This window comes from Priapulus caudatus, unplaced genomic scaffold, assembly GCF_000485595.1.
Source record: "Priapulus caudatus unplaced genomic scaffold, Priapulus_caudatus-5.0.1 Scaffold693, whole genome shotgun sequence".
In the NCBI taxonomy this organism is placed as follows: Eukaryota; Metazoa; Priapulida; class Priapulimorpha; order Priapulimorphida; family Priapulidae; genus Priapulus; species Priapulus caudatus.
In genome coordinates this window covers 101,288-129,039 of record NW_014577754.1, presented here as the reverse complement: position 1 = coordinate 129,039, position 27,752 = coordinate 101,288, and the positions used below count along the sequence as shown (strand labels likewise).

Below are 27,752 nucleotides of genomic sequence, written 5' to 3'. Positions count from 1 at the left end.
TGTATGTGTATATAGGTACAATATGCATGTGCGTGCATTCCTGCATGAGTGTGTATGTGTATATAGGTACATATGCATGTGCGTGCATTCCTGGCATGCGTGTGTATGTGTATATAGGTACATATGCATGTTGCGTGCATTCCTGCATGCGTGTGTATGTGTATATAGAGGTACATATGGCAATGTGCGTTGCATTCGCTGCATGCGTGGTGTAGTATATATAGGTACAGATATGCATGTGCGATACATTCCTGCATGCATGTGTGTGTATGCTCATTGCTGCTCAGCAGTTAATTATATCTATGTATTACAAGAATACGAAGAAAGTGAATGATGATCGGCAGTAATACATTTCAGTCGACTACTGCAGGCACGATACAGAAGCATGGTGAAGCTACGAGGCGTAGCATTCACGTCGTAACTTAGATCCGCAGCTGAGCAGTTTCAGTACAATGTTTTGGCTGGTAAGTAAAAGCTGAATCACAGCTTACTATATATAGGTGTGCACATTTAATACTCACATAGTGTAGACTGCTATAACGAAAATGAATTATTTTTCTAACAATTAGGAATTTGCATTGGTAGTTTTTAAAAAAAGAATATATTTACTCATAGTTTATACCAAGAAATTATGCTGAAGCTATTTCTTGTATATTTTTGAGGGTACATTCTCTTAACCACAGCCATTGATTAGTATAACGTTTTACACATGCAGCACTACTTGTGCCCTTGTTCTTTTTGTGTAGATATAAGAGAGCTGATACACCTTTGATGATGTAGTGGAAGATGAGGATCTACACTTGACCTAATGGTGGTCTTGTATTTTGTATGGAGTAAGTTTAATTTCCTGTGTCTCAGCTGTTATGTCACGACATAACCAGCGCCAGCCATATTTAATAATAATAAAAATTATTTATGTCTCTCGAGCTTCACAACATATGAGATACTCTGTTTCTCTGTATTCCAAAATCTTGCGCATTGCATGTACATTTGCACTTTGTTTTTGTCAAGGTATTTTCCACGAGATTTGATTGGCTTCAAGAACAGCTGGGGAGATGGAGATGATGACTATTTCTCTTTGACTCCCGGGTAAGTATTGGTTGGCGCTTTCTAGAGCTATAGCAACATGTTAATAATTTAATGAATATGTCATAAAAATAAATACACAATTATTAAGAAATATAAGAAAGGTTTCCTTCGATGTTATTAGTGGAAATGTCATCTTTCTGAATTCGTCCGTTCTTGCACGTCTGTTGAGGACAGGTCAGATAGAATTGTACACGCACCTGCCCGTCATGAAGGCAGCCGTCGAACTGCCTACAGAGTTGGGATTTCCGTGTCTGCAGCGTCTTCTGTTAGATGCCCAGTTTCTCGTGCAGTTACAAAGCTAATCCCGCAATAAGCCCTCGATCGGGATCGTTCAAGTCAAGCACCGCGCCCGCAGTAAGCCCCCCTCACGGGCCCCCTCCATTCCCTCCACTCTTTGCCCTCCACTTGTCTGCAAGACCTCGCAATAGGGGGTAGGGGTCCGGGTAGGACTCTTTCATTGTGTATGCAATAGGGGGTGGGATATTTTCATTGTGTATGCCATACACCCATTGACAGTTTAACACTGCGCATGCGCTTAGTCTAAGGTCAAAGGTCGGGAGGAGTTTCCGTCCCAGAAAGCGCGAGTAAAATGCGCGAACAATGGCGTTAACGTGTAGTGTGAAGGGCTGCTCAAACGGATCGTATTGGCTTAAGAAAGACTTTTAGAGCATGCATTGACCATAATTTCAATGTATCAAGTGTCATGTCACTCAGGTCATCCATTATCGGTGCTCTATTCCCTGCTACATGCACTGTTCTTCGACACAAAGGTGAGCGACCTGCGTATGCAAGGCAGATAACGCATCGAGATAAACAATATGGCGGAGTTTACTCGCACATCCGGGCTCTCGCGGAGATGCGTAACTAATGGCGCAGAACACAGGCGCAGAACTGTCAATGGGTGTATAGGGGGTGGTATATTCTTCAATTGTGTCTGCAATAGGGGGTAGGGTTTTCCAATGTGCAGTTCGCACTAGGGGGCCTATTATTTTTAGTGAGAACGCACATGGGGTAATACCGGCATATATAGTGACCCCCCCCGGGGGTGTTGTCATACATAGACTCATAGTCATACTAGTCATAGCTGATACTGATAGGTGTGAGTCACACTGACACTGTGACTGAGACAGTGACAGTGTGTATGTGGACGTGAGTGCGTATGACAAACAAACTGTTAGCGATGACAAGCACAGTCAATTGCGTCGAAGAGCGAGTCTAAGCGAAACAATGTAACAATTACTCAGATAGACATTTTTTGTACTTACTGGCATTGTGATCTCTTTTGATAACAAATATTAACAAATCTCTCCGAAACACAACACCCTTCCTGTACAGTAGTGCCCTCTAACGCGAAACGGCACGAAAATCTGTGAAAGAGGGCAGCACCGTACTGTCTTGCTGAGAGGCAAGGAGCTAGACGCAGTGACTATGTTGTAAATGTCGTGGTGTAAATAATGTTCGTTCAGTTGCGACACGCTGTTGGCGCGTGTTTGAACTTTGAGCATGATCGATGTATTTCTGTAGTCTTTTATTTATAATTCACGGTAGAATATGCGTTATGCCCAGTTAGTAATCGGGCCTGCTGGCAGCGGAAAGGTAAATAAGTGCTAGCTCTACTACTTTTACTGTTTTAGTACTACTCAGCCTCTACTCTCTACTAGTACTAGTACTACTACTAGTACTACTACTAGTACTAGTACTACTACTAGTACTACTACTACTACTAGTACTACTACTACTACTAGTACTACTACTACTAGTACTACTACTAGTACTACTACTAGTACTAGTACTACTACTAGTACTACTACTACTACTAGTACTACTACTACTACTAGTAGTAGTACTACTAGTACTAGTACCTTCGGCAACTGTACGCGGGCTATAGTACTAGAGTAGAGCTAAATAAGTGCATGCAAGAGACTTCGTGCAAGAGCAACTCATTTGTTTTCATTCGCTCCTGATCACTTGCACTGGCAACTGCAGCTCAAAGGGTCGTTGTCGTAACAGGTACTACAGATATGTACCCGAGGTACATATCTGTATACACAAATGTACCTGACCAATGTTGTTTCTACTAAAGCCGTTACCGCCCCTGCCGCTTCCATTTACGTACCTCGGCGGGAAGTATCGTGAAGTCGCGTGGTATTGTCGTAAAAGCCGAAATCGCGTCCAGCCTCACCGTGGTGTTGCTATCCCCGGGCGTAGAGAGGACGGTCACGTGATACAGTTGACGTATACTTCAAATGATTACTAATACGGTAACGATAACTCCAACACTCCAACGCGGAAATCTTACACTAAATATATATATCTCGTAGCGCTTTATATAGGCGGTGTGATCCACAAAAATTAATCTATGGTGTGGGGACAGATATCACTGATGCAAAAACTCTAACCCTAACCCTAACCCTAACCCTAACACGTAACCCTAACCCTAACCCTAACCCTACACCTCTAATCCTAATCCTAATCCTAACCCTAACCATAACCTAATACTAATACTAATACGAATAATATTAATCCTAATACTAGTGCTGCCATCGGTGCGGCGTCCTCCACGCCCGGGGGATAGCAACACCCGCCGTTCGCGCCATGTGAATATATTCCCGCGAGGTACGTAAATGGAGCGCAGCGGTACGGTTATGTAGAAAACACATTGGTCAGGTACATTTGTGTATACAGATATGTACCTCGGGTACATATCTGTTAGTACCTGTTACGACAACGACCCTTCGTGCGCAACTGCAACGTGCAAGGGACCAGGAAAGAAGGGACTAAAGGGTTACAGAGCATGCACTGATGGCAGAGCATACACACAGAGAGCTAGTACATGCGAGAGCATGCAAGTACGGCAAATACTTATAGTACAGTAAAACTCACATAAGTCGCCATCGCCTAACTCGTCAATTCGCATAAGTCGTCATGGAAATCAAAGTCCCAATTTTCTCTAATGATAAATCCATTAGAATATAGCCCCGCCTTAAGTCGTCATTTACAAGTCGTCATTATGTACAAGTCGTCGCCCTCAGACATGCAGGTCCCATGTAATACAAACAACAGTAAAAAATCCTATCTGTAAGTCGTCATCAGAAATGCGGATGGCACAGTGTATGCAGCCCAATGTACAGCGAATGTACATGCGTGCCAATTGCAGCTTTTTTTCTCAATTCAAGAAAGAGTTTTGCTGTCGCTCCCTCATACCAGCGGTGCCCACCCCCCCTACATATTCAGTATAATGAACATGTATGCCCCATGCTACTGAAACAATCAGTGCACTCCCCTCACCCCCACCCACCCGTACTTGCTGTCCCAGCCACAGGCACGTGCGCAGCACGATGTGCATCGCCTCAGATAGCGGTGTAGCCGGCTGCTTTGTAAGTCATCAAAATGACGATATACACGCATAAGTCATAATTTTGACAACTTACACATAAATCGACGAAATGACGACTTACGCGATAATCGTCATTTTCGTAAGTCGTCACAAAAATGCTGGTCTCAAAAGTGCCGACTTATGCGAGTTTTACTGTACTAGCATGACTTGTGAATATAGAACGGAACTCACTCAGGCAGACTTGAGGAAACTGTACTACAAACACTGTGAATGTGCATAACCCTGCAACCTTCTTACAAAATCACTTGCTATATCGCACTTGACGCAGCTATAGACGTGTATGTGTATTTGTGTGTGCATGTATATACATGTATATATATATGTATACTGTATACGTGCGTGTGCATGTATTCCTGCATGCGTGTGTATGTGTATATAGGTACATATATATGCATGTGCGATGCATTCCTGCATGCGTGCGTATGTGTATATAGTACATATGCATGTGGCGTGCATTCCTGCATGCGTGCGTATGTGTATTATAGGTAAATATGCATGTGCCGTACATTCCTGCATGCCGTGCGTGTATGTGTATATAGGTACATATGCATGTGCGTGCATTCCTGCATGAGGTGTGTAGTGTATATAGGTACATATGCATGTGTGTGCATTCCTGCGATGCGTGTGTATGTGGTATATAACGGTACATATGCATGTGCGTGCATTCCTGCATGCGTGTGTATGTGTATATAGGTACATATGCATGTGCGTGCATTCCTGCATGCGTGTGTATGTGTATATAGGTACATATGCATGTGCGTGCATTCCTGCATGCGTGTGTATGTGTATATAGGTACATATGCATGTGCGTGCATTCCTGCATGCGTGTGTATGTGTATATAGAGGTACATATGCATGTGCGTGCATTCCTGCATGCGTGTGTATGTATATATAGGTACATATGCATGTGCGTACATTCCTGCATGCATGTGTGTGTATGCTCATTGTGCTCAGCAGTTAATTATATCTATGTATTAGCAAGAATACGAAGAAAGTGAATGATGATCGGCAGTAATACATTTCAGTCGACTTACTGCAGCACGATACAGAAGCATGGTGAAGCTACGAGGCGTAGCATTCACGTCGTTAACTTAGATCCCGCAGCTGAGCAGTTTCAGTACAATGTTTTGGCTGGTAAGTAAAAGCTGAATCACAGCTTACTATATATAGGTGTGCACATTTAATACTCACATAGTGTAGACTGCTATAACGAAAATGAATTATTTTTCTAACAATTAGGAATTTGCATTGGTAGTTTTTAAATAAAAGAATATATTTACTCATAGTTTATACCAAGAAATTATGCTGAAGCTATTTCTGTGTATATTTTTGATGGGTACATTCTCCTAACCACAGCCATTGATTAGTATAACGTTTTACACATGCAGCACTACTTGTGCCCTTGTTCTTTTTTGTAGATATAAGAGAGCTGATACACCTTGATGATGTAGTGGAAGATGAGGATCTACACTTTGGACCTAATGGTGGTCTTGTATTTTGTATGGAGTAAGTTTAATTTCCTGTGTCTCAGCTGTTATGTCACGACATACCAGCGGCAGCCATATTTAATAATAATAAAAATTATTTATGTCTCTCGAGCTTTCACAACATATGAGATACTCTGTTTCTCTGTATTCCAAAATCTTGCGCATTGCATGTACATTTGCACTTTGTTTTTGTCAAGGTATTTTGCACAGAATTTTGATTGGCTTCAAGAACAGCTGGGAGATGGAGATGATGACTATATTCTCTTTGACTGCCCGGGTAAGTATTGGTTGGCCTTTCCTAGAGCTATAGCAACATGTAAATTAATTAATGAATATGTCATAAAATAAATACACAATTATTAAGAAATATAAGAAAGGTTTCCTTCGATGTTATTAGTGGAAATGTCATCTTTCTGAATTCGTCCGTTCTTGCACGTCTGTTGAGGACAGGTCAGATAGAATTGTACACGCACCTGCCCGTCATGAGGCAGCTCGTCGACTGCCTACAGAGTTGGGATTTCCGTGTCTGCAGCGTCTTCCTGTTAGATGCCCAGTTTCTCGTGCAGACGAGCAAGTACTTCTCCGGCGTGCTGGTGGCACTGTCGACGATGGTGAACCTGGAATTACCGCACATTAATGTGCTCAGCAAGGTCGACCTGCTGTCAAAGTCCACGAAGCAAGAACTTGAGAAGTAGGCGTGCGACTAGCTCTACCTTTGCTCCCTGCGCTCCCTGCGCTACCTGCGCTCCCTGCGCTACCTGCGCTCCCTGCGGCCCCTTCGCTTCTGCTACACGAGGGAACGGCCCTTCATGTGGCAGGAGCGTAGCGGATACACGAGTAGAGCTAGCGTGCGGCCATCTGTTTAGCTGTACACGTAGCTGTCACACGTAGGGTGTACTTGGTCTGGGTAGCAAGTAGGCATGATAACTGTGTGGATTTATATTGCTGACATAATATAGTTTGTCTGTTGTGCTTGTTATTTGTAATGGGGATATAAGAATAAAACTTTACGTGTTTAATGAGAACTGGAAACTTACACCACCCAAAATAGATCAAGAATTGCATTTCGTACTGGGTACTAAAGTAAAATAAGCACATGTGATAAGTCCATTTTGTTGAAAAACTAAGTAGATTATTTTCGTGAATGAATTTTGATGTGATATTGTTTACTGTGTAGATATTTAGATCCAGATGTGAGTCAGCTCTTGGGAGTACATGAAGATGAGGATACACACTGGCACGAACGCTTCTACAAACTCAGTCGAGCCATTGCCAATCTGGTAAGTGAACCTGATAAAAGTCTCATGTCTTTCTCTTCCACTTTTTATCTGTGGGATACAAAAAGCTACCACACCATTCTTAGTGTGCTGTTAAGGTTTCAGTAAGTTAATCAACTTTGTATACCATTTTGATTGTACAGAGAAAATGTTAAGAATTACTGGTATATAAATAGTGTGTGATTTGTTTCAGCATGCCACAAGATGGCGCCACAAAGTTTTGATTTAATATGAAGGGTGTTGCACTTTTTCAGATAGAGGACTACAGTCTTGTGTCTTTTATCCCAATGAACGTTGCAGATGAAGACTCCATTGGTGATGTTCTATATGCAGTTGACAACACAATACAGTATGGGGAAGATCTAGAGCCAAAAGAGCCAAAGGTAAAATTAACAAGCTTGAAAAATTCAGTCATTTGTTTTATATATCTTCGCAGAGCTCTGTGCATAACATGGCAAATGAATAAGTCTAATGTTGTATGGCTTTTATAGGATGTTGGCGAAGAAGGTGATGAAGATGATCTTTAGGATTATATTGACGACTAGCAAAAGAAAAGAAGGAATTTTAAATACCATGTACAAATGATTTCCTACACCATATACCACCTATATCATAATTAATTACAAATATATGGTGTCTGATGATCATGCTACTTACTAATATGATGGAAAATAAACAGTTCTATTACATTTTAGTATAAACATGAAGTTTATGTTATCTTCAGTAATAATATTATATATATGCAAGTCTGTCTAGATTCTCTATGCCCTCCCAGAAAATTTTGAAATATTTAAGCCATTTTCCTGCAATCTGAGGCATACTGTGGGCCATATTCTCATGTCTGATGACACTATCTCAACCCTAGACTCAACCCTACAAGTTAGGATTCAAAACACTTTTCATGACTTTTCAGAGAGCGTACACAGTTAGGTTACTATAGTAATAATACATGTATTAAAACACAGGTAAGAATTGCAATTTCTCACAATTTCACGTGTTTTTGTATGTTTGCAACCATACTTTTTGGCTATTCTTTTTTTTCTCTTTTTTTTTTGAATCTCAGGGGGGATATTATTTGTACAGGCCATCCCCCTTCCTTCAAGAGCGGGGGGATGCACCTCCCCTCGGGATTTACGCCCCTGGTATGAGTGAATACCCTGAAACCCGATGTCTTGCATTTTTAGAAACCAAAAATAATTTTTTTTTGCTAATGTCAAGACTCATGCAAAAGAAGATTAACTAGTCACGATGACCGTCCTGATTCATGCCAAGTATTAAGTTTACAAGTTGAAATAAAATAAATTTAAAGATATCACTCCTACAGTATGTTTTGGGGCAGTGGCGTTGTTGGGGGGGGAGTGGTGATTCATATATGTTGATCAGTTTAAAAAAAAGAATTGTTCTACTAAAAAGAGAATTGTCGTAGTCAGAATGAAGGCTGTACATGTACTCAAAGGTGCCGCAAATACCATCTCCTGCGATCTACATTTTCAAAATTTTCTGGGGGAGTACCCTTATAAGTTATGCCCCCCACCTGTTTTTCACCCCCTTCTTGGAATCCTAGACCCGCCACTAAACAATTACATATCTTGGGAGTTAAGTCGATCATCCACTATTTTGCGCAGTTTGCTGTTTTTTGCCCCCCTTTGTTAGAAAATCCTGGCTACGCCACTGTTTTTGGGTGTTTTCTGATCATATTATTATGTGATTGAAAATAGGAGATTTGGGGATATTTTTTGGTACAACCAGAAATTGTTGCGGACAACCTGATTTGATGCCTGGGTTCAGGACCACATTTTTTTTCTTATTTCGAGCACTGCGTTATATAAAATTTTGCAGTTCATTGTATTTGATTTTGTTTTGGAAAATATATCCGTAGAGCATGATACAAAAGGGTAATGTATTGTCCTTGCCATATAAATATATATGGACATTAATAACTAATGCCTAACTAGTATATATAATTTCTATGGTCCTAGTGAATGATGGGCTGGAATAAGTAACAATTCCTCCCGCAACGTGTCGCTAAGCCGTCCAGAGATGTTCATTTGTTAAGATACCAGCTTCATTACAAGATGTCGTTTTTCGCATGGTGATGTGTTATCATCGATCGCTGTTTAACCTAAAAAAATCGAATACTGCAATAGAATAATGCCAAAAGGGGACAAGCAGACGACGCGTTATAGTGATAGCACGGCAGGGGTCTATGACGCGCAGAGTGTATCACAGCTGAAACAGGTATTGAAAGAAAGAGGTTTAAAAACTACAGGAAGAAAAGCAGAACTGGTAAGTCACAGTGAGTGTTAAACCATAGAATATAGTAATACTAATATACTAATACTAATAGTACTAATAATAGTAATACAACACATAGCTCTAGTACTATAGCCCGCTTACATTAACTGCCGCTGGCCAAAGAATGTGCAAATTTATCTTTTGAGGTTAGACTCGTTGCTAGTATTAGTAATAGTATTACTATTAGTATTACTGGACATCATCTATCCTTGAACCGTCCAGTGGACTGTATCAAAGATGGAGAGAGACAAATTTGGTTAAATAGACAGATCAACACCGTGGATCGCAGTGGAATCTAGATACTGCGCTGCTATAGGGCCGCAAATTTCAATGATGGGTATAGGCTCATGTTAGGATCAGGGTTATCATTAGTTCTTTCCGACGAATCATCATTCAAAATTGACTTTGACCTTACTCATGCGTTCACACCAGATAGAGTCACACATGTATGCGCACACAGATACTACAGCGTATCTTTTCTGGGTAACAGCCAAAATGCAGACTACGGTCTGTTTATAGTTCACACAAGTTCCAGTGACACGTGTTGGCATGCACATGATTACTAGATCTCCGTGTGGACATTTTAAGTCTTGCGTGCAGTAGTGTGGAGTGTGATCTGATCCAGTGGTCTTATATGTTGCTAGAATCATACTATTTATGATGCTCCATTCACTGGTAAGATGAATAAGCCTATATGTAGTTTATGCTGCAGATGTGTACATGTTTCCAGTAATTGAAACATCCAACTTCCACTAGGAAATATATGCATGCAAATAGTCACACAAAAACTTATAGCTGCGTTGGATAAATCCAATCTAACATACACTTGTTTCAGTACATTAATCCATGCAGCACATGAGTCGTGCAATCCTGGACAACGTAAACGACTTTACACTTGCCCGTTCCCAACCTCCACGACATATGGCGCTCTTGCTCAATTCACCACTGCCACAAGTAGATTTCCGTTACAATTTGTAACGCTTTTTTACTACAAGTTTTACAGCAGCCACGTTACTCGTATCCTATGTAATAAGATTAGGACTAATAAGAGTTGCAAAGGTATTAAAAATCTCACCGTTATTTCATGAAAAATTTGATAAAATAGTGATACGAAATAGTACGCGGATTGTGTGCCCAGTTACCTCTTTCAAATCATACGCTGTTTACGAATCTCCATTTGCTGGATTTCCCCGGAGCTCCGCCCACTTTAAAAATAGTGCTAGCATTGTGGCAGTGGTATCCTGAGTCTACGAAGGCCCACTGCATGCAGTTTGGCTCGTTCCACCACAAATCCAATACTGGCTGCTTTTAACTGTGGGTAATCAGTGATGTCTGGCCAGCAAAGATAGTATCAGTTACAAATGTTGCACTGTGAAGATACATGTACAGACAGACATGCTCACATGCACGCATGTGCACCCAGACAATGTTCTGCTATAAATATGGACATGAGATGCACGTGTTAAGTTATGTACAACTGCTGTCAAAAGCTATGGCATATTTTTTACTTTTAACTTAATGGCTTGTTTGTTGTTATTTCAGGATAACAATTTACACTCCTTTGTTTAAACCAGTTGGTGATTTCTTCTATGGGATTTTTTTCCCTGCACGTGCTATTTTCAATAGCTGTTCAAGTGTTGGGGCAGACTTAAATAGGTGCCCCTCACACTTTGGCATGCATGCTAAAATATACGACAAAGTTAAATTATTCGTTTATCTTTGTGTACATGTGTGTGTGTGTGTGCGTGCATGCGTGCGTGCACGCGTGTGAGCGTGTGCATGAGTATCATGTGTGTGTGTGTGCGTGTGTGTGTGTGTGAGTGTGCATGAGTATCATGTGTGTGTGTGTGTGTGTGTGTGTGCGTGTGTGTGTGTGCGCGTGTGTGTGTGTGTGCGCGTGTGTGTGTGTGAGTGTGGTGTGTGTGTGGTGTGTGTGTTGTGGTGGGTGTGTGTGTGGTGTGTGTGTGTGTGTGTGTGTGGTGTGTGTTGTGTGTGTGTGTGTGTGTGTGTGTGTGTGTGGTGTGTGTGTGTTGTGTGTGTGTGTGTGTGTGTGTTGTGCTGTTGTGTGGTGTTGTGTGTGTGGTGTGTGTGTGTTGTGTGTGTGTGTGTGTGTTGGTGTGTGTTGTGTGTGGTGTGTGTGGTGTTGTGTGCGTGTGTGTGGTGTGTGTGTTGTGTGTGGGTGGTGTGTGTGTGTGTGTGTGTGGTGGTGTGTGTGTGTGTTGTGTGTGTGTGTGTGTGTGTGTGTGTGTGTGTGTTGTGGTGTTGTGGTGTGTCGTGTGTGTGATGTGTGTGTGTGTGTGTGTGTGTGTGTGTGTGGTGGGGTGTGTGTTGTGTGTTGTGTGTGTGTGTGTGTTGTGTGTGTGTGGTGTGTGTGTGTGTGTGTGTGTGCTGTGGTGGTGTGTTGTGTTGTGTGTGTGTGTTGTGGTGTGTGTGTGTGTGTGTGTGTGGTGTTGGGTGTGTGTGTGTGTTGTGTGTGTGGGTGTGGTGTGTGTGTGTGTGTGTTGGTGTGTTGTGTGTGTGTGTTGTGGTGTGTGTGGTGTGTTGTGTGTGTGTGGTGTTGTGTGTGGTGTGTGTGGTGTGTGTGGTGTGTGTGTGTGTTGTGTGGTGTTGTGTTGTGTGTGTGTGGTGCGGTGTGTGTGTGTGTGTGTGAGTGTGCATTCATGAGTATCATCAAGAGTACATTTAATAGGAGTAATCTCTTATTATGTACTCTTGGTATTATGTGTGTGTGTGGGCATGTGGGTGTGCGTGTGTGCATGCGTATCATGTGTGTGTGTGTGTGTGCGTGTGTGCGTGAGTGTGAGTGTGTGCATGCGTATCATGTGTGTGTGTGCGCATGTGGGTGTGAGTGTGTGCATGAGTATCATGTGTGTGTGTGCGTGCGTGCGTGTGAGTGCGTGCATGCGAAACATGTGTGTGCTTCCTGGTGTGTGCAGTGGAAAAGCATTTGGCTTTGCCTCTCCTGTGTGCTCGAAACTGCGTGCATGATTATTACTATCAGTGACCGATGATTATTTCTAATCCCGTTCCAAAGGTACCAATGTGTTAGATCTCACCCATTGGTTCTTGCAGTTACAAAGGTTAAAACGCAGTGATAGTTCAAACCACTCGTTGAACCACAGAATGGAGACGGGAGAGGCAAGCAGCTCGCTCAAGCAACGTAAACAGAAAGCAGTGACTAATGGGTCGCCTCCAGGTTCACCCGCTACCCACCTTTCACCAGGTATAATGTCACTACCACTCAGCGATGAGCTTTACTTTAAGTATGTCACAACAAGCATAAATGTTTACTAATCTTGCTAAACTTTATTTAAAGAATGGTTTGGTTCTAACCTTGATCTTGCATTGTTTTTTTTTTCATTGCCGGTGCATGTAATTACATTGGAAAGCTTCGGTTGACTTTATGGCTAGGTTTACCAATTCAAAATGCGAAAAGGTTTGGTCCAGATCATGGCCATCATGAAATATTGCAATGCTGCCATTACTGCCAGTGTAAACTAACAAATGTTGCAGCAAAAATCCTCTGCCGTATAAGTGAGCTTTGGCTTAGAGACTTTAGAAACTTGTTTTCGCTAACTATTTTAATCCCCCTTGTCTCACCGCTGCCCTGTATATGGGCACCTCATCGTTCAATTGTGTTTGCCACTCACAGGCCATGTACACCGTAGCCGGTCAGCGTCACTAAGGTCAACAGAATTTGAGAGGAGAGAGAGGAAGGGCATTGTACTGTGGAGACGACCCCTCACCACATTGCACTATTTTGTGCTAGAGCTTCTCTGTGTCATACATGACTACGGAATTCGGTAGGGAGCCAGAAATCACAGCTTTGTCTCAGGGATATTGTAGCGATAATAATATAATTAATGTACCCCCCCAGTCCCTGCCTTCATTCCAGTTTTACAAATATAGGATTCCGGTGATGAACAAAATAGACTTCCTAAAGTACTGTATTTACATTTAGTACGTAACTTACATACAAATTTTCAGCCAATCCTTCATAATGATAGTTTTGTGATTCAGTTATTTTAAATGTTAAATCTCCCATGTGTGTGACCTTTGCCATGTACTGTGCACTTAACCACGGTGACCTACTCCTTATCGATAACATTAGTTATGGCGTTTGCTTTCAGGTTATGGCAAAACAGACTCACCGTACTTGTAATGCTGTTGTCATTGGCCAGCTTTTACGTTACCTATCACGTAGGAGGACCACATCAAAAGGTGAGTGTCCTCAATGCCAGCAGTTTTTTATGTTATCTACATTTATCATTCTTCTCACTCTGTCACCCAATGCAGTGATTTTACTACAATACAGACTACAATATTACCCTACACTAATGGTGCAGTAACTACAGAAAGAGTACAGCAATTGATCTTCTGTTTCCATTTGTAGACAATGAAACATTTTTGATGGTCGTGGGGTTTTTAGAAAGCCACTAAACACTTTTCAGACATTTAGGGAGTCTGTGAGGGATCATACCACTCATGAGTGTGAATGATCTCGGCATCATCTTCAAATTGCGATTGGCACAAGCACTGCTTCTAGTGTTCACTGCTTCTGTTTCAGTATGTGGAGTCAGTCAGGACAGTTTTCCTGTGGTCTGCGTATTGGCTGGGTCTAGGAGTACTCTCATCTGTAGGACTCGGGACCGGTCTTCATACTTTTCTCCTGTATTTGGTAGGTAAATATTGGGCATTTAGCAACGTCTCATCTGATCGTGGATGGTAAGATATGAGTGCGCACCACATCACTGCACTACGCTACATTGTAGCAACAGGTGGAATGTCCTTCCAACAAATCGTGTCAGTAGTAGGTCTATCCAGTGATGCAGAGGTTTGCCCTCCCCCCATGTGCTGCTAGTTAATGACGGGCATGAGAAGTAGGCAGGGACATTGTATACGTTTGTATACTATTGCGACTCGTATGTGAGTCTTTGTTGTTTAATCTTGTAAGGGGCACCATACATCATAGTGCTTGCTGTTTAATCCTGCTGGGGGCACCATACATCATAGTGCTTGTTGTTTAATGCAGCAGGGGGCACTATACATCATAGTGCTTGCTGTTTAATCCTGCTGGGGGCACCATACATCATAGTGCTTGTTGTTTAATGCAGCAGGGGGCACCATACATCATAGTGTTTGTTGTTTAATACAGCATGGGGCACCATACATCATAGTGCTTGTTGTTTAATGCAGCAGGGGGCACCATACATCATAGTGTTTGTTGTTTAATACAGCATGGGGCACCATACATCATAGTGCTTGTTGTTTAATACAGCATGGGGCACCATACATCATAGTGCTTGTTGTTTAATCTTGTAGGGGGCACCATACATCATAGTGCTTGTTTTGTTAAATAACAGCATGGGCACCATCACATCATAGTGCTTGTTGTTTTTTTTTTAAAACCACCGGCAGGCACCTACATCATACGTGTTTGTTGCGTTTACCATACAGCAATCGGCGGCCACCACACCCACTCACCTAGTGCCTCTGTGCTTTAACTTCTGCAGGGCACCAATACCATCATAGTGCGCTCTGCTGTTTAATCCTGCTGGGGCACCATACATCATAGTGCTTGTTGTTTAATACAGCATGGGCACCATACATAATAGTGCTTGTTGTCTTAATCTTGTAGGGGCACCATACATTCATAGTGCTTTGCTGTTTTAATCCCTGCCTGGGCACCATACATCCATCACGTGCGCTTGTTGTCTCATGCAACGCAGGGGCCACCATACTATCATCAGGCCGCTCCGTTCTACATCTCTCCCTGCTGCGGGATCACCATACCCATCATAGAAGACAATTATATTATAAATCATGACACAGGGGCACCATACATTCAATATGTTGTGTTTAAATACAGCATGGGCACCAATACATCAATAGTGCTTGTGTTTCAATACAGCATGGCGGGCAGCCATACCATCATAGTGTTTGTTTGTTTATCCTACAGGGGGCACATGCATCATAGTGGCTTGCTGTTTAATCCTGCTGGGCACCATACATCATATAGTGCTTGTTGTTTAATGCAGCAGGCACCATACATCATAGTGTTTTGTTGTTTAATACCAGCATGGGGTCACCAAATACATCATAGTGCTTGTTGTTAATGCAGCAGGGCACCATACATCATAGTGTTTGTTGTTTAATACATCATGGGCACCATACATCATAGTGGCTGTTTGTTTAATACAGCATGGGACCCCATACATCATAGTGTTTGTTGTTTAATGCCTAGCAGGGGCCCATACATTCATAGTGTTTCGTTGTTTAATCCTACAGGGGGCACGCAATACATCATAGTGCTTGTTGTTTAATCTGTAGGGTACTTCATAACATCAAGTGCTGTTGTGTTAATCTTGTAGGGGCACCATACCATCGAAAGTGCTTGTTGTTTAATATCAGCCATGGGCACATACATCATAGGCTGTTTGTTTAAATCGCTGGGCAGGGCATACCATACATCATAGTGTTTGCTTGTTAATCCTGCAGGGCTACCATAACCTCATAGTGTTTGTTGTTTAAATCTTGCTAGGGGGCACCATACATCATAGTGATTGTTGTTTAAAGTCCTGCAGGCACCAATTAAAACCATTCAAAGTGGCGTTGTTTAATCCCAGCCTGGGCACCATAGCATCAATAATGCTGTTGTTAATCCTGCAGGGGGCACCATACATCATAGTGTTTGTTGTTTAATCCTGCAGGGGGCACCATACATCATAGTGTTTGTTGTTTAATCCTGCAGGGGGCACCATACATCATAGTGCTTGTTCTGTAGTTCTGCGGGAGATGCTGCACGTTACATTGTTTGTGCGTTTCTCTTGTAGGGACCACACATTGCCGCCGTCACCCTCGCTGCCTATGAGTGCGAAACCGTCAAGTTTCCCGAACCGCCATATCCCGACGAGTGAGTACAGCGCCCTCTATTCTATTCACGTCGAGGCTGGGTCGTGGGTGGACGTTGTTTTCTGAAGGGCAGTGAATCACTGCAGTAGGGCCATTATGTTCCGTGTTTCCCCTGCATTGACACAAGCTAGGCGGGCCGCCTGCTTCAAATTCTCAGCCGTCACACAGAAATTTGTCCAAAACACCGCCTCGCTGACGAAAATCACTTGTTCTTCCATCAATAAAACCACTACTTTAACGAAACACAATGCAATAATCTCATACAATGTGTGCAGATAGCTTAGAATGCACCAAATTGCACCATTTTTTCACAAATTTTGACCCCCCCCCCCCCCCTAGCTGGGTGAGCACCTGTGGTACTCGCTTTGCTAGGACCTCGAAATGCGCAAAGACACCGAAAAAAATTTACCACCTCACAGACGTTTTCGGCGAAACACTGATGCTGATGATAACAAATCCATGTTGGTGTTGGTGGGAGAGCTGACATTCAAGTCTTATACAAAAAAATCGCTGATTGCTGATTCTGATCCGTGATTGCTGATTCTGATCCGTGATCGCTGATTCTGATCCGTGATCGCTGATTCTGATCCGTGATCGCTGATCTGATCGTGAAATCGCTGATTCTCGATCCAGTGATTCGCTGATTCTGATCCGTGATTTCTGATTCTGATCCGTGATCGCTGATTCTGATCCGTGATCGCTGATTCGGCTGGTTGCGACATCTGGAACTCGTAACTAAGCAACGACGGTTGCATCCAGCGAAAGCGCTAGCCTTTACTAATGACCCAAACACCGCGATCTTCCACATGTAATTTTAAAGTATATAATATATATATATCTGGGTTCTCCCCACGTTGCGCAAACGGGGTCGCGCGGCGCCCCGTTTTGGAAAAACTCCCACCCGTTTGATTCGTTGCGCCCCGTTAAATTACTCCGCCCCGTTTGGAAAATTCCACGAAAATATTTTGAAGGGCCGAAATCGATCGTCAAGAAGTAGCTATTCGACCCAGGTACCCCGGCGCATGTAATTTTAAAGTACCGACGCATGCACTGTAGACAATACCAACATTGGTCAACCTGTCCTTAACAGACTTTACTTACAGCGACTCGCTATATTCTTATATATACACGAACGCCCGCACAATACCGATCTATGTGTGGTGGCGATTTTACGCATTAATTAGTGTTACGGTAAAAAACACGCCCCCTAGTTCCCCCCCTCGCCCCCTCCCCTCCCCTCCCCCACTGTTTGAATTCATCCCTGGGGAGAACCCTGTATATATATACAATATATATATATATATATTATCTATATACTTATATACACAATATGTAGATATATATATATATAGTGTATATGAGTACATGGTCACGCGTGTGAGTACGTGTACGAGTGTCGAGGCATCGACGTCTTTCAGCATTATCTGCCCGGAAGGTGATGACGGCATGCTGGCAAGTGGGAAGCATGTTTCCATGTGGGCGATCATGAGCAAGGTGCGGCTGGAGGCCTTCATGTGGGTACGTACCTCTGCCACAGTGCGCTCTAATGCACCTCTCTACACCCACCACTGCAGGACGGTCATGGTCAGTGGCCAAGCGTGCCAGTCTTAAACTCGGCTGACTTTGTGCAGCCGTTGTAAACGGTTAAAATTTTTGTGCGGGTTAACGTATATTGGGTTCTCGAGTGACTCGAAGTGATTTTTCTCGATAAAATGAGCGCGTCTTTCACTCTTACATCAACGACCGAATAAGACAAGTCGCATTGCCGAGATGTTGGTTCAGTCGTGGTGTTAGTGCCGAACAATGGCTGTGGCTCTTTGTGGGCTTGTAGAAATGCAGTGACTCTGTTTTTGTCTGCTAAGACAAGGGCCTGCCCTTGGTATTAAGGCAAGCTCTAAATACTCTGGTAGTGCTGCGCGGTTATCACAGCGTAACATAGTGCTGTCATGCCATGTACGGTCGTCGTTGCTGACACATGCATTCCTGCAGCAGGATAGTGCTGAGTGATGATTGTAACTAGATCGTGACCGCAGGGTCTGTGTGTGTGTGTCTCGTTGCACGTTGTTTACACGTGTGTGTGTATGTGGCAGGGAGCAGGCACGGCCCTCGGCGAGCTTCCTCCTTACTTCATGGCAAGAGCCGCACAACTCTCAGGCACCGAGGAGGACCTAGACGAGTTTGAGGAGTTAGAAAAGTTGCAGGAGCACAGAGGTCATCCGCAGGTCAGTGCAATCCGTGAGACGATCCATGAAGCAGCCGTGCGTGCATGGCGTTGTCGTCACGTTGGGTTAGTTGTGTTTGAGTTTGGTTGAGCATTGAGTGAGACGTTTGCCGTTAGCTGAACACTGGGATGTTGTTTGCAGAATGCGATTGAGCGAGCGAAACTTGTGATTCACAACGCCGTGGAGAAGGTTGGCTTCCTCGGCATTATTGCCTGCGCTTCTGTAAGTCTTCCTTTTATCTTACTGCCCCCCTGCTACATACTACTGATCACTTCCCCCGGCTACATTTACTTACTACTTTCCAATTCTATCAAACCTTGCAAAAACATGTTTAAGGTATTCTCGTCGACTCGTCGTTGCAGATTCCGAACCCGCTGTTTGACCTCGCCGGCATCACGTGCGGTCACTTCCTCGTGCCGTTCTGGACGTTCTTTGGCGCGACGCTCATCGGCAAGGCCATTGTCAAGATGCACATCCAGAAGGTGTTTGTGATTCTGACGTTCAGCGAGCATCATGTCGAGACAGTGATCCGCTGGATCGGGTGAGTAGCATGTCGTTACACCGCCACGTCGTTACATAGTTTTATAGTTAGCCTTAGGGTTAGGGTTAGGGTTATGGTTTACTTTTAGAGTTAGTGCTAGGGTTAGGGTTAGTTTTATGGTTAGTTTTAGGTTAGGGTTAGGGTTAGGGTTAGGGTTCACTCCTAGGATACCGTTGGGGTCGACTTCTAGGCGTCTGCTGCGTAGGGATTGCGTTTAGAGCCTACTGAGACAGCGCGAGTAACGTCGTTACTAGCGATGATGTAGCGTTCGATTGTTCGATGTAATATGTCTGCTAGAGGCCGGTCGTATTCTCGCACGGGTGATGGATGTCTCGTCCGCAAGGTGGCGTCACTCGTGTGCCAGCGACGATGTTGATGGAGGGGTGCTGTATTTGCTTGCAGGTTCATTCCTCGTGTCGGACGGAAGGTGCAGGCTCCGTTCAGACACTACCTGCAGAAGCAAAAGGATAAGCTTCACCACCGTCCCGAGAAGCATCATTACAAGGTATGGCCCGTCGTCTGCGGTTGCAATCTTGGTGACAACGCATGATTAAATCACTACTAGCCTAGCCTACCTGACGGATTTGGGTTATATCAAGGGAGATTTTCTCATCGCGGTCAAGAGTGACGCGGCTTGAATGTGTGTACGACGACGTTACGGTTTTTCTTGTTTACCCTGAAATCGAATCGAGTTGGTTTGGAGCTCAGAGCAAGCGAGGTTCTTGTCGTCTGTTTGACCGAGCGTATTGCTGTTCTTTTGTTTTGCAGGACGCCACCTGGGTGCAGTGGATCTTTGAGAAGATAGTCATTGCGATGATTGTCTACTTTCTGCTCTCCATCGTCAACTCGATGGCGCAAAACTACCACAAGCGGCAGTGTCGCCGACGGCACGTCCCTGACAGGGACATTTGAGGTGTCAGCCCTCCCTACACACTCACCCTCCCTCCCCCCCCCTGCCGCTGCTCCCACTGCCCCTCCCTACTGATGCCAACTACGCTCATTAAAGATGGCAGTGGCAGGTATGTCAATATATGGTGCGTTAATGCACACAGGATGCAAACATTGGGCTACAGATCAGGGTTTGCACAAATGACGTGCTGTGGGGCAGGTGGAGTTATTTTTTCAGCATTGATTTCCTTTGGCTTTGAGGTGATGTCGCCAAATACAGTTTTGCTGCAATTCTTGGGAATGAGAGCCTCTCCCCCCATGCTTGGCATCTATAGCAACGCACTACTTTAGCTCACTTACAACGTTTGTTTCCCTACCTGGCTTTCCCGAATAGTCCCCCTGCACTGCTTATTATTATTATATTATCTCCAATTGTCACACCTGGCCAGACATGTTCACAGTGACGATGAGACGGAGATGCAGAGGAGTCTAATGGCCTAAAATCACCGCCCACAGCAGCGTTGAGGGTAACACAATGGTTTCTGTGTAGGTAATGTGTGCTCAAGCATTCGTGGTGGGCAAGTATGTGTTGAGTTGTCCGAGCTTCTCGGGTGAGAGGCGAAGAACGTGCAAGGTGGCACGAATACACGCACTACTCGCAGTCACACGTACCTTTCCAGGGATTCGCACTAGTATTTATCTTGATTCCCTGACTATTTATTGTCCTGCATTCAATACGGCGCCACACATGATCGATATATGTATGTGTATATATATATATCGCGATTATTTACACTCGTCATGCCGTGTGTTAGTCATCTTATGATTTGTTATTGTAAATATTGTTGTTATGGCATTTAATCATATTCAAGATGTGTTTTAAGTTGGTATGCTCGATGCATCTGAGGGCTGGGTTGTATGCATAACCGGAAGTCATCACTCGGATCGTTGTTTGTCGGCTTAACGTGCGTTATCTCGACACTCTTTCACATTCTTTGCACTCACGTTAGCGGCATTCGTATGTGGAACTGTCGCTATCGAATGCCATTTCGCGAAGGGGACCTAACCCTTTAATAATTCTAATTTCCAGGCGAGTGCATGTCTTACACGGTGATGTTTTCGTTGGGCTGCTGGGGTCCTGCGACAAGCTGTATAGTGCACATGCTCAGCTGATTCGCCGCTGACGTGATCTATCGTTGTTGCGTCATAACGTCATAAACCAAGGAGATAATCCACCGCAGTGAGGTTCTGTCGGCCAACAAAGATTGGTTGGGTTTCCTCGGTGGTTCTATCTGCTAGTGTGTCCACGCCCCGGCAGAGTGGCCAGCAAGACTAGCGACGTCTTCTGTCGTCTATGCTGTGCTGCAGGACGTGATCTTGCGGTTCACGTTGTTGCCGTGTGACACTGCCCTAGTGTGCGTGTCGTAGCTGTGTGTCTGTGGTCGACGTAGTTGTGAAATGCAAATAGAACATCCTGCAATGGGCGGATGTGATGTTGCGCTGGCCAAGCATGACTGTACAAGGACAGCGTGTCCTAGCATGCTGTTAGCGTTACAGTGCCATTCGGCAAACCTCGGGAGAATCAGCTGCTCTCCTTCATTCCATAATTCAGTTAGATGGAGGTATGGAATCGGCCGAGGTGTGCCTAGTGGTTGCATCGCTTCTGAACAATTGAAATATTGTTTAGGCACCGGCAGAATTGTATTTTCGGTGGGAAATGCCATTGTGGGAATTGATTTCAAACCACAGTATTAGTCACAAGAATCGAGATGTACACAGTTGTAACCTTTTAGTGTGTGAACGTGTTTTAAATAAAACCCAATGATTTCAGGCAAATTATTTATACAACAACCCCGTTGTTTTGGTTTTCGCTAGAATATTCTATTTTACACACACAGTGTTTATTCGTACGTCATGTCACCTGCTGACATGAACACAGGAAACACAAAGCGATAAAAAGTAAACATTTGCAGTATACTTATCAATGCTTTATTTAATATAAACAAACACATAGCTATCTCCACTCTTGGCAATACACATATTCTGGTCTAATCCAGTCATATCGCATACTAATAACCATGTGGAGACATTGCTGTGGCAATATACAGTTACAACTCAATCGATCGCTAGAATCTGGAGGGGGGTAGTACATAAGAATAATATACATCTATCCTTTTAGTTCTGTAGTTGAAGGGCGACATGGGCCATGGCCGTATGCGCGTACAAACGAGTTGCTCTTTACTATTTTCAACTGCAAATCGATTAAATGTTGCGTGGATTTGTATTGCGGTGATAGTAAACTGTCATCGAAATGTCAATGTTAAAAGCACGTATGAGTTTAAAAAGTGCCCTTATATATGTCTGGTCATCTCCAGAGTGAATTCAAGCGCACAAGGTTTTCACACGAATACTCCACAAAAGTTGCATGCCACAGCTTCGGGCATGCGAGAAAGAAGGTCCCTGGTAGGTTACACCCATAGCCATATATACAGTTTCATCACGTGTGCCAGTTTAGCCAAGTTAGCAGCCACACAGAACGTATAACAGTATGTTACGGTACGACCGTACGATACAAAGAATTTATCGATACCGTATTGTGGACTGACGGCACGAGAACAAACAGGACATAAAAACAAAGAGTTACTTACACGCACGCGTGCAGGTATGAATGATTTTCGCTTGCTATCAAAATTCACGACGTTCAACAAAATTGAGGAGTGATAGGGTTAGAAATAACACAAGGTTAAGGCAGTGAAACATTTGTGGTCAGAATAAAAAAGGACGTTTAAAAAGGCTCACGGGTGCGTTTATGACTTTTAAAATGCCTCCAGTTTCTGTGCTAACTGTTTGAGCAGCGTGTTCCTGTCGTGGCTTAAAAGGCATCGCGCGGCCACAGTGAAATTATACTACCTCTGCAAGAACAGCAGAACATTTAGGACTTGCCGCAGGCGAGACTTCAGCAAGCAAGCATACCCCACCACGATCATGTAATTGTCACGATCATCGTGCCGCATTTATCCACGACTCCACAGAAACATTGTAGGATTTCATGACACACTCCATATGCATATTATATTCACGTATTACAAGACCTCTGATAGAGGCAACGACGCGCAATATAGGTTCGCGTGTTAACATACATTTTACGTACACTTGTTCTATAGGAAATGTTCTGGGAAAACTAGCACGATGTGTCATCAAACTGCAGTCCTTAGCACTGGAGAGTCATCATTACTTAAGTGAACTGGAATAGTAAGGGTCCAGCAGTCATTCAGTTATTCACACTTTATGTATTACTTGCCTACTTGAGTAGGGTGAAACAGGGAAACAGGGATGTCAGCAAAGACCACGGCACTTTCTCTGCCACATAACCCACTCTCACCCTGAATAGCACCTCTACGATCTACGAAAAATGATGAAGAACAAGCTACTGGTAATGCGTACAGTGACTCCAATGTCTTGGGAAGGCAAAACCCTGAGGACCTGTCAAAGGAAACGATCAGAAAAAAAACGTTTTTTTCGTGCCGAATCTTTGGTTCTCAATCTGTTGCTGTTGTTGATGCAGTTGAATGGTACAGGTCTATCAGGGAGACACAAAAGTGACACTACGTGTCACAGTGCCAAGAAATAGCAGCTCGGTAGCTTTCACACCCCAGTCAGTCTCTGACTACAGCACACACAGCTGCTCTCAGAGGAAGTAGTCTGGCTGTGGCTTTTTGCTAGGTATGCCTCGTCGCTCCTGCGGTGCCGCCTCGAATATAGTGAAGTCTCTCTGTAGGTGTTCGTCTAGCTCCAGTATTGCTGCCACGTTACCGCACCTGTCGAGCAAAGATGGTTCTGACATCACACACACACACACTCCATCGCCGCGTCAGAAACTAATACGAAACAACTGAACAAACCTGCACTAGCCTTGAGTTGGCAATTAGCCATGTCGTGCCCATATGCCACCGTTTTACCGTTTGTACAGAGTCGAGTTCTTAACGATTATTCTTCTGTCTCTAGCGACACGACGTCGTCAGAGCATCCGACTCACTGGAAACATTGTTAACGAGCGGCAATTACATGCACCGTGTACGTTTACCCCGTGATGAGAGAGAGTGTGGGCGCAACCAACACTAACGCTGCTTGTAACACTTCCTTCTAGAGGTGTTCCAGCAGGAGCAGTGACTCTGCTAGCAGTGCAGCACTCGGGGACAGCCGACTAACAGCCACTCACCTGTAGCAGCACTCGGGGACAGCCGACTAACAGCCACTCACCTGTAGCAGCACTCGGGGACAGCCGACTAACAGCCACTCACCTGTAGCAGTAGTTCGGTGCCGACCAGACCGTGAGCACTGTCTCGTTGAAGTGCCACTTGTAGCCCTCCATGACAAGCTGGTGCGCCCGGCAGATCATGTCAATGTCGTTGACGGCGTTGAACTGCGCGACGACGTCGCTGCCAAACAGGTATCCGGCGCCGCGCGGGCTCACGCCCCAGCCCTGCATGTCTGTCGCCAACATCACCAATCGCTCCATTAAACAACGCACGTGCCGCGCACTCGCGCACAAACATGCAAATTGCGGGAAAGGTCACAGACTTGGGTCAACTTAAAATTTACTTGAACGTAACTTAACATCAACTTACAAGTGTTGTAACAACAACTTACGATACATGATCAGGGTAATTAAGATAAAAGTATAAACAAAGTCAGTCGTGCGCAAAGGTACTTATATTATATAGTAACGCAGTTAAGTTGAAATCGGCTGGAACTTGAATAGTAAAATTAATAATCACTATCATACTAGTTGAATATATATTTATAACCATTTCCCATTCACAAACATTACAAACCTTCTGGATCTGACCAGAGCAAGTCACACATTGGGCCATCATGAGGTACCTCTTGTTTCCGGTCTATTGTTCGGATTTGGTCGAGTGTTTGAATAGATGGAGACAGTCCTCCGTGCACACAGAATATCTGCGAAGGTAACACGAACATTAACTTTTGAAAATAATGATTTCAAACAGTTTTTCTGACCCCTACAATACTTACTGGTATTGCTTGCATAACAGCAAGTGTCTAAAGTAAGGCCAAGATATCTTAGGACACTCGTACACCGTTGTTTTTTACAAAAATATACAACAATAATGAAATCTGTTTGTTTACATCATGGTTACATGATGATGCCACTTGTTTATTACGAGACCCTGTCCTTGTACTTTTACATAGTAACTGGAATTGTGCAATAGAGATAGTGTACCAGTCTAGAACTACTACCTCACTCAATGAGATGCACTTTTGTCTGGTGGTTGCCAATTTCAAGAGAACTATCGCTATGCGAAAGGATGTGGCTGTATTATTTGCTATTTTATATACCATAACAGCATAAACTCATGGTAGTTTTTATACTGGAGTAATCAGTAACATGTTCGCTATTAGGTGAGACTATATTTTTCTCGATTGTGCAGTTATTCGTGAAATAATTCCTTTAAGCCAGCACGCAAGCATCCTAGCACGCAACCAGCATTACGGATTCACGCTCGCTAAGCTTAATTACCCTACATCGGCTAACATAACAACTGAGTAGATACATTACTAATGCTAACAAACATGAACAGGTAGATAATAAGGGGCTCACCTGGCCATCGATGATGGCCGACAAACTGAGATAGTCGAAGATTTCTGTACAGTAACGCCACACGGTGATCGATCCATACTTGCGTAAACACTCGTCGTAAAACCCATACACCTGTGTGATCTGCCTGCTCTCGTGGTTACCCCGAATTAACGTTATTCTGTCCGGATACCTCACCTAGAATTGACAAATGCTAGTTAGCAACAGGTACTCCACAAAACTTCTGAAAAAATACAACAGTATAAGTCAGGAAAGGAAACATAAACTATGTACACATCAATATAAAAGATACCAAACTAAATATCTTATAGCCGAGAAGATGGTACAGAGCATACAAATTACTATGATTGCGTAGATAAAATATAATGCAAATAATAATAATAAAAGATATTTTAATGCAAATTGTGCTCACGTGACTTCAAACATGATATGATATACCTTAAGTGCAAGTAGAAGTAGGAAGGTTTCAACACTGTAGAATCCTCTGTCGACAAAATCACCAAGAAATAGGTAGTTTGTATCTGGGACATCACCCCCAACTTTAAAAAGTTCTTTTAAGTCATAGAATTGGCCATGTATGTCTCCACAAACCTGAAAACAGATTTTTGATATTAAACATAGTTATCCTTTTTATCTCGACCTTTGAAAATGCCTTTCCTTAAGCAAAAAAATCATAAGGACTACTTTCTGAGGTATCACCACCATATGAACTATTAGAGTTGACCAAAAACTAGAAGTAATGATAATTGACACAAAAATAAATCTATTTTTCTTTAATCTTTCATCAAATCCTAGACATGATATTATGGGTCAATTGTCCATGGTCATCATCCATCATAAACACGTAACGGAAATATTTCGCTGGTGAAGAGCAAGAATCAACTAGTGACATAAAAAGAAGCGCTACTCTCACTGCTGACTGTACACCTTCATAAATAACAGAGAAGCGATGCTTACTGTGACTGGAGAGTCGACTCTCTGCACGTTGCTTTCTTCTACGAGGATTTCGCGTGCTTTCGCACAGAGGGATTTCACTTCACTTTCTTTGATGACCTCACACTTCCTCAGCTGCTCAATTTGCCTAGGTAAAATAAAGAAATGTGGTTTACGCATGAATTAATCTACGTTTCTATATGGATAAAGTTAAGAAGTTGGCAAGCTCCAAAACGGTAACATGTGTAACTCAAATCTAAGAGAACTCCAACTAGAATCCTAATTCTCACCCCCTACCCGTGATTTATAGCTGCTGGTACATACTTGATAATTTAGCCAATCAACTCACATAAAGGTAGGAGGTAGGCCATAGGCTGTTTGGTTAATTTACATGTGGATGGCAATATAACAGTTGTTGCATCACTTTTTTTACTGCTTACCTGTCTAGGTCACTAGAATCAGTCATTTTGGAATGAATCAGTGAGCACTATAACCACCACATTAAAGTGAGACCTAAAAATATTAAAGAAAATTAATCTTGTTGAGTCTCTACCACAAAATTAGCAATACTTTATTTCTCTGATAGGTAACCACGACTCGTATATGCAAGCACACGCTGTTACCGATTCCTTATCTGATTTCTGAATCAACTCAAGTCGTTATTTATTCAGCAGACAGCTAGGTAGTATTACCATGGCATGAGCAAATGTGCTATAGCTGTTCAAGGTAATGCTCACCACTGAGTCACGCTGCAAATGAATGAACGCCAGAAAATGATACGATCTGAAATGCTGTCTTGCTGGCCGTGTTGGTAACAGCGTTAACTCATTAGCTCAGAAACATTTTGTAATACATATAACTCCGGAAGCAATAAAGCAATATAGTAGCGGGCACGATAATTATAAACTACAACAACTACAGTTTAAAATGAAAATAAAAAGAAAGAAAATGACAAAACAAACCTCAGTCTACGACTGTATGTCTCGTAAGAGATGTATAGCTTAGTTTTTAAATACACTTTACTACACATAATACATATAACTATGCATGTTTGATGATTTAATAAAAATATAATGTTAGCGTGTATTATT

General features: G+C 43.2%; 4 protein-coding genes across 8 annotated transcripts in view; 2 read left to right on the top strand and 2 right to left on the bottom strand.

Moving 5' to 3' along the window:
* LOC106812854 (actin-related protein 2/3 complex subunit 3-like) overlaps window positions 1-2,443 on the bottom strand; it is a 19,500-nt gene extending 17,057 nt beyond the window's left edge. The window contains exon 1 of the mRNA XM_014816837.1: window positions 2,355-2,443. Within this exon, the coding sequence (XP_014672323.1) occupies window positions 2,355-2,360 (6 nt within the window). The 5' untranslated portion in view covers window positions 2,361-2,443. The remainder of the gene's footprint in view (window positions 1-2,354) is intronic.
* A 41-nt stretch (window positions 2,444-2,484) lies between these two features.
* Window positions 2,485-7,951, top strand: LOC106812849 (GPN-loop GTPase 3-like). 2 transcript variants are annotated; one of them, XM_014816832.1, is made up of 8 exons: window positions 2,485-2,685; window positions 5,512-5,620; window positions 5,905-5,992; window positions 6,171-6,250; window positions 6,424-6,664; window positions 7,151-7,253; window positions 7,505-7,633; window positions 7,742-7,951. In XM_014816832.1, the coding sequence occupies exons 1-8, from the start codon at window positions 2,641-2,643 to the stop codon at window positions 7,775-7,777; spliced, it is 831 nt and encodes a 276-aa protein (XP_014672318.1). In that variant the 5' UTR covers window positions 2,485-2,640; the 3' UTR covers window positions 7,778-7,951. The 2 variants fall into 2 exon arrangements, with proteins under 2 accessions (XP_014672318.1, XP_014672319.1); XM_014816833.1 differs by having other exon boundaries at window positions 7,551-7,633; window positions 7,742-7,834.
* Window positions 7,952-9,303: 1,352 nt separating this feature from the next.
* Window positions 9,304-21,959, top strand: LOC106812856 (vacuole membrane protein 1-like). Of its 2 annotated transcripts, XM_014816843.1 has the most exons (12): window positions 9,304-9,536; window positions 12,618-12,768; window positions 13,198-13,348; window positions 13,676-13,766; window positions 14,113-14,223; window positions 16,379-16,458; window positions 17,876-17,975; window positions 18,548-18,679; window positions 18,821-18,901; window positions 19,042-19,220; window positions 19,623-19,725; window positions 19,989-21,959. In XM_014816843.1, exons 1-12 carry the CDS (start codon window positions 9,402-9,404, stop codon window positions 20,130-20,132), a joined length of 1,458 nt encoding a protein of 485 aa, XP_014672329.1. In that variant the 5' UTR covers window positions 9,304-9,401; the 3' UTR covers window positions 20,133-21,959. The 2 variants fall into 2 exon arrangements, with proteins under 2 accessions (XP_014672329.1, XP_014672330.1); XM_014816844.1 differs by lacking the exon at window positions 18,821-18,901.
* A 115-nt stretch (window positions 21,960-22,074) lies between these two features.
* On the bottom strand, window positions 22,075-27,659 carry LOC106812855 (serine/threonine-protein phosphatase 4 catalytic subunit). Of its 3 annotated transcripts, none has more exons than XM_014816840.1 (8): window positions 27,624-27,659; window positions 27,102-27,174; window positions 26,686-26,809; window positions 26,167-26,319; window positions 25,732-25,905; window positions 24,944-25,070; window positions 24,410-24,599; window positions 22,075-23,926 (listed from the first exon to the last, which is right to left on the bottom strand). In XM_014816840.1, the coding sequence occupies exons 2-8, from the start codon at window positions 27,125-27,127 to the stop codon at window positions 23,797-23,799; spliced, it is 924 nt and encodes a 307-aa protein (XP_014672326.1). In that variant the 5' UTR covers window positions 27,128-27,174; window positions 27,624-27,659; the 3' UTR covers window positions 22,075-23,796. The 3 variants fall into 3 exon arrangements, with proteins under 3 accessions (XP_014672326.1, XP_014672328.1, XP_014672327.1); XM_014816842.1 differs by lacking the exon at window positions 27,624-27,659 and adding an exon at window positions 27,399-27,536; XM_014816841.1 differs by lacking the exon at window positions 27,624-27,659 and adding an exon at window positions 27,354-27,384.
* Window positions 27,660-27,752: the final 93 nt, after the last annotated feature.